Source organism: Sabethes cyaneus, chromosome 2 (genome assembly GCF_943734655.1).
Source record: "Sabethes cyaneus chromosome 2, idSabCyanKW18_F2, whole genome shotgun sequence".
In the NCBI taxonomy this organism is placed as follows: Eukaryota; Metazoa; Arthropoda; class Insecta; order Diptera; family Culicidae; genus Sabethes; species Sabethes cyaneus.
The window spans coordinates 232,323,398-232,332,332 of NC_071354.1; the positions used below are offsets into that span (position 1 = coordinate 232,323,398).

Consider the following 8,935-nt stretch of genomic DNA (forward strand, 5'->3'; position numbering starts at 1 on the left):
TCGTGTTTCATTGTTCCGTGCCATTTTTCTTCGTTCTTATTTGTTTCCCGTTTCCTCATGTTTTTCACTGGAGTTTTGATATTTTCTTTCCCGTTTTCTGACCTTTCGCTTTACTTTTTCTCTTTTTTCCATTTCCAGTATTTGTCTTTTATCTTCTTTCCTCCTAGTTTTTCGTCTTCATCTAATCCGTTTTTCCTCTTTTCACCTCGTTTTTCGTTTTGTCGCATTTACACTCAAGTCGCTTTTTACGCGAAAGATACGTTCCGCGTAATTCAAAACCGCGTAAATCCCGAAATTCGCTTAAAAAAACCGCGTCAATTCCGAAATTCGCGTACAAAAAACCACGTAAATTCCGAAATCCGTGTAAAAAAAACCGCGTAAATTTCGAAATTCGCGTAAAAAAACCGCGTAAATTCCGAAATTCGTGTAAATTCCGAAAATCGCGTAAAAAAAACCGGGTGAATTCCGAAATTCGTGTAAAAAAAAACCGCGTAAATTCCGAAATTCGCGTAAAAATAGTCGCGTAAAAAAAACCGCGTAAAAAGCGACTTCCGTGTATTTTGTTTTAGGTTCCCTTTTCCTTTTCGTCACCGGTTTCCTTTTTTTTATCTTACGTTTTTGGTCATGTTCTTCCGTTTTACCTTTTTTCTTAATCCGATTTTTCTGTTTTTCTTTTCTACTTTCCTATTTTGCAGTTTTTTGTCCCATTTTGCTCCTTTTATATCCCGTTTGACCTCTTTTTCTCTTTTATGTCTTATTCTCTCACACGTTTTACCTTTGTTCCATTTTTTATCTCCCGGTTTTCGTCATTTTCTTTAATCTAATATTTCTTTATTTTGTTCTTTTTTCCCGTTTTTTGTCTCTTATTTTTCCTTTTATATCCCGACCTTTCCTTTTATATTTTATGTAGCTTTCTTCTATTTTTCGTTTATTCTCTCACATGTTTTACCTCTTTTCTGTTTCGTTTTCATGTCTTCTTTCATTTTTTCTGTTTTTTCGTTTTCTGTATTGTTTTCTCGGTTCTTGCTCTCATTTCCTTTTCCTTATTTGTCATCGTGTTTCATTATTCCGTACCGTTTCTTGTCTCATTTTTTTCTTATCTGCAGTTCTGTTTTTGCGCATGTTTTCACTGGTTTCCCACTTGCCAGCTTTTCTCTTCTCTTTCTCCTTCTTAGTTTCCAGTCTTCGTCTTTTTCTAACTCTTTATCTCCTTTCCTTCTTGTTTTTCGGCTTTGTTTGTTCCGTTTTTTCTTTCTGATGCCTTGTTTTCCGGATTTTCTATCATGTTTAGTATGCTTTTTTCCTTTTTTCATCTACGATTTTCTTTTTTCATCTCCCGCTTTTCATCTTTTTCTCTTCTGTTTTACCTTTTTCTTTTGTCAGTTTTGTCAGTTTTTTCTGTTTTTTTTCTTTTTCTGTCCCATTTTCTCGTTTTTGACAAATCTTTCAACTTACATTCCCTTTGGCTTTCCTCGTTTCCTCTATTGTTTTTTCTCTCGCTATTTTTTTCCATTTTATTTTCTCTTGTTTTCTTTTTCGTATTCCTTTTGTTGTATCCTTTTCATCTTTTTTCCTTTTTTTTCGGTCCGCAGTTTCCTCTTTCTCTTCTTTTCAGACCCGTTTTTTCTTCTTTTTCTGTCTTGTTTGTTTTTGTGTAAATTTCGGTCCCGTTTCGACTTTTCTTCTTTTTTCCCGATTTTCGTATTTTTTTTTTGCTTTTGACCTCCTTTTCTGTTACGTTCTGTTTTTCTATTCCGTTTCGCCCCTTTGGTCTTTCGTTTTAATTTTTTCTCTAGTTTATTTCCTTTTCTAGTTTTTTATCCTTTTTTTCTGTTCTCGTTTCTTCCGTGTTTTCTACTTTTCTTTTCCTCCTGTACTATCCCGTTGTTTTTTTCTAGTTTATCCTCATTTTCTTTCTGGTTTTCTCCGTTTCCTGTCTAAGTTTTTTCTCTTTTTTGTCTGATTCTCTCATATGTTCTCTCTTTTAGTCCGGGTTTTCCACTTTCTTTTTCTCTTTCCGGTATCGTTTTCTTGGTTTTTGCTCTCACATTTTTCCATTTTTCTCTTTTTCTCCAGTTTTCCTTTTTACTTCTGACAGTGTTTCATTGTTTTCTACCATTTTTCTTCATTTCTGTCCCATTTTTTTCTTATCTGTAGTCCTGTTTTTTCTCATATATTTCACTGGTTTTTGGTATTTTTTGTCTAATTTTCGATTCATATTTTCGCTTTTTCTTTTATTTTTCATTTCCAGTCTTCGTCTTTTTCTAGCTATTTCTATTTTCTTTCTCTTCGTCTGTTTCATTTTTCCTCTTTCTGATCCTCGTTTTTTGTTTTTTATGTCATTTATTCAATGTTGGCTTCCTTTTATCTGTCACATTCTGTTTTTACATTCCGTTTTACTCCATTTGTCTTTCGTTTTCGTTTTTTTCCTTTTGTCTTTTTCGGGCCCGTTTTTACTCTCTTTTTCCATTCTTGTTTCTCTATTTTCCTGCTCTCGCATTTCCTGTTTTTCTTTTCCTCCTTTTATGTCCAATTTATCCTCATTTTCTTTCTTTTTTCTTAGTTTTCTTCGTGGTTTTTCTTTGTTTTCTCACATTTTTCTGTTTTTATCTTTCCTTTTTTGTCCAGTCTCCTCGTTTTCGCCCCGCTTGTTCCTCTTTTTCATCTTTTCCATTCTTGTTCTTACTATGTCCCGTTTTTCCTCCTATTTTGCCACGATATTCGTACGTTTTTCGTCCTTTTTTTTAATGCCGGTTTTGCGTTTTTCCTTTTTTTTTAGTTTTTTGCAGTTTTTATCACGTTTTCCTTGATGCTTATGCTTTTCTCACTCTGTTTCATTTTTCCTTTTTTGCTCTAGGTCCATCAGTATAATCCATCTGTAAATGAGCTAAGGAAATTTACTAATATTTTCACAAGAAGCTGTCTGCTTTACGGCGTTGTTTGGGTCATGAGATATGATTATCTGAGTAAATATTCGTGGTTTATAGTTTAGCCACAATCATTACTCAAGAACAACAAAAATGCTACCATGAAAATTTTATTATCAATAGATTAGAAATTGACAAACAAGAAAAAAATATTTTAAACAATTTCCAACCGACAGAACATAATTTGCCGACATTTCTTTGAAGTTTTCCACTTAACTTTGAGCATCACTTAACTTGAAATTGGACTTGAAAATGGAAATGAAATTAGTTAAAAATTGGCCTTGAAATTATACACGAAGTTGGAAGGCTTAGCAATGGGTTTGAAATTAGACTTGAGATTGAGCTTAAATTAGGCTTGAAACTATACTTGTATATTAATTTATAACTGGACTAGAAACTGGAAATATTTTTACGCAATTAGTTTAATACTTATCGTAAAAATTGTGACTGATTAAATTCAAAACTGCGGAACTCTGAATTACAGAAATTATTTTGTTTCACTTAAAAATTTTACAGAAAAGATGAGGTACGTGCCCCACATGTGACACTTGAACTTTCTTTAATTTACAGGTGAACGCGCTTCACGCCGAGCAAACGGCAGTTTTTGTTGCCACAATGAAGCTTTCCTCAGCACTCGATCAGCTCAAACACTCGACCGTCTTTGAATGCTTTGTAAATTACAACGTCGCTACGGTGGAGAAAGATCTATGCAATCCCCTGCAGTTGTACATTGGAAATGTCGAAGTAACCAGAAAGGATTTGTACAGCCATAGCTTAGCAATTACCTTCAATGATCAACGGTACCTAACCAATGACCTGCTGGCCGTGACGGTAACTTCCGAGTTTCTGTCTCTCGAAATCACATTCCAGAAAAGTCCCTCCCATGGCCTTGATCGGTTTTGTAGGGAGGTGTTGAAATTTAGTCCAGTCAACTTACCCAACGCCACCGATCTACAGGTAAATGCTACCAATTTTTTCGGTTCTGCGGTCGACTGATTACGAAAATTTTTGTTTGTCTGAATCACATAGGAACTTCCAAATATATTTTACTCCGCTGATAGCGGGTATTGGCAGGCCGTGCTGATAAGATTAGACGAGCTGAAAACGTTGAAACAAAAGATAAAACTCTACGCTAGGTAAAACAGTCTTTATCTATTCAATAAGCTCCCATGCATGGTTATTTATTTTTTGTATTTATTTTCAGATGCAAACATCAAATTGTGACGTTCATACAAGCTGTTTATTCCGATTATGAAGAACAGTGTTCTATCGCTCTATCAGCCAACCAAACTCCATCACTGCTTGAGTTTAAAGATAGTTTATTGAATGAACTTAAGGTTAAAATTGATAATCCACTAGCCTTACAGGAGATCCTTTCTCACGAACTGAAAACTGATTGTATCTATTCTACACTAAAGATAAACTGAATCACTGTTACAAAACTTTACATAGGAATATTCACGAGACCATCACCGTTACCGTTGCCGCGATTATCTATGCCAACATGGATGTTAACATATCGACCAATCCGTTGACTTTCTTCACCTTCCTCGGGTTCAAGCTCATCCCTTTTCAACGCTTCCTTTGGGGATGATTCATGTGGTTGTTCTTTAACGGGCTCCTTCTCGTATGGTTCCGGATCCTGTTCGCCATCTCCGTCGTGCAGGATGTCAACGAAAACGGAAACTAGCGGATCGTTCGATGGAAAATGATGCGAAGAGCTGGACAGCACCGACCGGGGATCCCCGGCAACGGCAACGGCTGACTGGACATCTTCGGAAACCGGAGCTGTCTGGCCGTAGAATGGTGCCAAAGCGACCAGCACCGTTAGAAGAAGTAGGTATTTCATATTCGAAGTGGGTTTGCGGGAACTGGAAAACTTTGTTTGTCGGCGATTTTATTTATTCGATTTGTCTTTATGAAACTTATCTGCGTTTGCGATTTATGGTGACTATCTAGGGTGTAGCTAGCTTCCTCGGGCGGGATCGATTACTATGGGCTCGAAAAAGATTGTTCATGCTCATGATGAAAAGACTGTTGTGCCCTGGTAGGAATGAAGCACCAACCACGTTGTCTTCTGTGGTATTGAGTATAAATGTCGCTACGGTACAAAGCCAGATTTGGGTTCTTATCGGCAATTTTATTGTTATAACAGGGACAATTTCCTTAATTACTGTCATGACTTGATTGCTGAATATTAGCAACGCATCAGTGTTTAAGCTATAAAACACTTCCGTTTTGTTAACAAATTAGTGAGCACCCACCCTACTTCAGCTTTTGGCAGTAGATTGCCAAATTTACTTTTACTTTCCTTGCTAAGGTAACTCTTCTCGTTCAATTTTGTCAATCTAATATGTCGATATCCGTCGAATTCACACGAAGAATTCGTTCCAAATATGTACATATTTAAATTGTTTTCTTTACAAGTTTGGTTTCTATCTTTTTTCGGGGTCTACTCGTAGTCCACAATTACTTAGTTGGTTTATTTAGCGTTAGTGTTAGACGGATCGGATCGGGATTCGACTTCATCAAAATATACTATAATTATTTGTCTAAAATAGTGCTATTGTTAGGCTATGACAGCAGGTGCATGCTATTAAGGGGTGACAGTAACTTCGACATGAGAGTCCACAGATCAAAGCATATGCTTTGTTGTAATCGTTGAAATGATGATATCGTTATAAAAAACAATAAAGTTAAAAGCGAAAGTTTTATTTACATGCCAAATATAAAGTCGTACTAACCAAGCATACTACCAGCACAGAGAATCAATCTGTGCTACCAGCGAGGAATTTTCCAAGAAAATGTCGTTTACGTCAATATCTCCTAATGCCGCTGGGTTAGATTGAAAATTTTGATATTAGATCAAAAATATTTTATACCGATTGCAGTGGTATAGCTTTTGTTCTCGGCACGCGTTCAAGACTAGCAGTATTTTTCAAATGAAATACATTTTACCCTAGTTTTTTCGGCCTGCAGAGATGTTTAGGATAATATCTCCAAAATTCACCGGAAGCTATTTTCATTTGGAATCTGACAGCAGCTTGTCTGACTGCGGCAATAAAAATTTTTTTAGCGTTATTTTACCCTAACTTTTTATCCTAGGTGACATTTCGAAAATTAGGGTGAAGTAAAAAGTAAACTTCAGTTGGCCAAAATTACGAGAAATAAATGGGTGTTGTGAACAAATACCAACTATAGTTACTATATATATAGTTCGGCGGATAGAAAACCAGGCGAATTGGCATCCCTGATTTATGAAATTAAATTTGAAATTATGGTGAAATGTGCAGGTTTTTACGAAAAATAATAACTGGCGGGTGTTGAAAATGACTAGTTCTATGAAAATAAAGTGTGTTTTTTTAACATTACTCCTGCATTTTGGATTTTGAAAAGCTTTTGGCTCCGCTTTTGACGTTTATTTGGCTCCCGATTTTCTATCCGCCGAACTATATATATAGTAACTATAATACCAACCCATTAGAATTCACATAAAAATATTCTGATTTAAATTTAGCAGCAGCATCCACCTTTTTCGTAGTTCGTACTATGATGGCGGCTTCTACACGTTAGACACGCTTTACACGCTTTACACTGCACGGCTAAGTCCTTTTAATCCTAATTTGTTATGTTTTCGAACAAGCGTGCAAATGCACATCTCGTTTACGCCGTTTACGGGAGAGAGCGGGCGGCTATTTTTCATGAAGAGAGAGCGAGAGTAAATAAGAACAACTGTCAAAATCTGTCACTCGCCGCTTCGTTGACATCTTATGTGTTATCATTAGGTAAATAAGCAAACGGTGGCTCATCATCAATCAGATGAATTTTAGAATGTTATAGCGAAGTTTACGAGCTGATAAGGTGCATAGATTTCTTCTGAACGGACGCATGCGAACATATTGCTGCTAAACATGACCGCAGATTTGGATTTAGTCAAACAGCATATTGGTGAATATCCTGATTTTCCTAAAAAAGGAATCCTATTCAAGTAAGTGAGCCACTGTGTTAAGAGCTTTAGAGAATTGAGTTAATTTTGTGAAGTACCTACTGATATCAATACTTTAATTAACAGGGACATTTTCACCGCTCTGCGGAATGGCCCGGTTTGCCAAGCCTTGAAACGGCTGCTTTTGGCCTACGTCCGTCAGAATTGTCCCGATATCGAGGTCGTAGTCGGTCTCGATGCGCGCGGTTTCTTGTTCAGTTTGCTTCTTGCAGCCGAGCTAGGAATTTCCTGTGTCCCGATTCGGAAGAAGGGAAAATTGCCGGGTGACTGCGTGCAGTACGAATATCAGCTGGAATACGGAACGGTATAGTGATGAACCATAGTTAGTTTGATTGAGAATTCATCATTAAAATCAATTCCTTTGTAGGACGTATTTGAAATCCAAAAGGGCAGTATCGTTCCTGGCCAGAAAGTGCTGATCATTGACGATTTGCTGGCAACGGGAGGAACGATGGACGCTGCGAACAAGCTGGTTGAACGAGTTGGAGGGGTCGTTAAGGAGAACGTTGTTATTATAGAGTTAACCGCCATAGGCGGTCGATCGAGGCTGGAAGCGTCCGGATGCACAGTACATTCCTTTATACAGTATGACGATATTGAGTGAGCTCAAGAGGTTTTCCTAATCTATTCCATTAATTGTTGAATAGCAATACTAGCAATCAAACTAGGTTATACTATGTTAGGCTTCTGGTAATTAATTGAATAAACAAAGTACGAAAAAATCTGAATATAATACTAGGCATAAATGTTTCTTGATCTTAATTTGATGTTAAGACAACGGGCAGTTTGTGAACTGAAATATGTATTTGTCACAAAAGAAGCAATTAACGTTAGAAAGTCACTATTTTCATCTCCAATAAATAGGCACTCGTGAGATTCTACAATAGAATGATGTCATTCGATCCCTAAGTAGTAATTAAGCTTTGGCACGTTCTAAAATTTAACTATACCTGCTCTTTGTACTGAGTTCGCCTCGATTCTACATTCCGAGCAGAAACATCCGGATCGACGTGTGTTACAGCATGCGTTGTATTCTAATCGAAGTGCAATTTTTGATCGGATACACAAGATAATATCTACTACCTCTTATCGACTTTACTTCCACCGGACCATAACTTCCAAAAGTTTGCAGGCACGGAAACATTTCTTGCTAAATGGATGGCGGTTGTGCTTCCCCATCGCACTTAAACTGTTTCTCACACTCGCGTTTTTTTCAGACGGTGGATTCTTTTTTCCACAGCTCTAGTCTCTCGATACATTTATTTGTTCTGTAGTGTAGTCAGCCCATTTGATACTTGAAATTTCGCATCTAATTAACCCTATAACTTAAAATCTGTAGAAATGTAAATGGGTGATAGTTGTGGAAAGCGCTGCATTTGCAGCAACGATGCACAGTGGCACTCATTACTCTAGCTAATTTTGGGTTTTGGAAGAATTTTGGATACACAACAGCTACCAGAGGAGTGGAGGAATGGAGTTATCTGCCCAATTAACAAGAAGGCTAAGAAGGAGGAATATCGTGTAATCACCGTTTTCAATGCCGCATACAAAGCGCTCTTCCGGGTTCGCTGAAGGACGGTCATCAGTGAAGGATCAAATATTTACGCTGCGTCTGATCCTCCAAAAAGTCCATGAATACTGAGTTTCAACGCATAATTATTTCATTAATTTCAAAGTTGCGTATGATAACATCGACTGTAAAAAGCTATACAAAATCATGACCGACATTCTAACCCCGCAGGGGACATTGTCAACGTTTTTCGGTTTCTCATGCGAGCTGTTAACCGAGCAGCACATACGCACAATCTTCAGCAAATCTAGTTAATTCATCTGCTTTATCGATGGCATGGATATTGTCGATAGAACAATATCTGTGGCGGTGGCAGAAGTAACTAAAACCCAAAGTAGAGAAGATTGGGTTGAAGAAAAATTCGCCAAACTAAAGTATGATATCTTGTGATATCTTTTGAGTAGATGCCGTTTTTGTGTTAATTTCTTGTTA

The 8,935-nt window shown here is 37.1% G+C and overlaps 2 protein-coding genes across 2 annotated transcripts in view; both read left to right on the top strand.

The window, feature by feature from the left end:
- Positions 1 to 4,661, top strand: part of LOC128736778 (uncharacterized) — a 72,811-nt gene extending 68,150 nt beyond the window's left edge. Inside the window, exons 3-5 of the mRNA XM_053831266.1 lie at positions 3,498 to 3,884; positions 3,957 to 4,063; positions 4,132 to 4,661. Of these exons, the coding sequence (XP_053687241.1) occupies positions 3,498 to 3,884; positions 3,957 to 4,063; positions 4,132 to 4,354 (717 nt within the window). The 3' untranslated portion in view covers positions 4,355 to 4,661. The remainder of the gene's footprint in view (positions 1 to 3,497; positions 3,885 to 3,956; positions 4,064 to 4,131) is intronic.
- Positions 4,662 to 6,705: 2,044 nt separating this feature from the next.
- LOC128737261 (adenine phosphoribosyltransferase) lies at positions 6,706 to 7,802 on the top strand. Its single transcript, XM_053831866.1, has 3 exons — positions 6,706 to 6,915; positions 7,000 to 7,237; positions 7,301 to 7,802. Exons 1-3 carry the CDS (start codon positions 6,839 to 6,841, stop codon positions 7,535 to 7,537), a joined length of 552 nt encoding a protein of 183 aa, XP_053687841.1. The 5' UTR covers positions 6,706 to 6,838; the 3' UTR covers positions 7,538 to 7,802.
- The last annotated feature ends 1,133 nt before the right edge of the window (positions 7,803 to 8,935 follow it).

What these genes read in the sequence shown, in the direction of transcription:
- LOC128737261 (XM_053831866.1), top strand. Translation starts at nt 6,839, where the DNA reads ATGACCGCAGATTTGGATTTAGTCAAACAGCATATTGGTGAATATCCT. An exon ending in AAAAAAGGAATCCTATTCAA is followed by an intron (nt 6,916 to 6,999) that starts GTAAGTGAGCCA and finishes TTTAATTAACAG; the next exon opens with GGACATTTTCACCGCTCTGC. An exon ending in ATCAGCTGGAATACGGAACG is followed by an intron (nt 7,238 to 7,300) that starts GTATAGTGATGA and finishes ATTCCTTTGTAG; the next exon opens with GACGTATTTGAAATCCAAAA.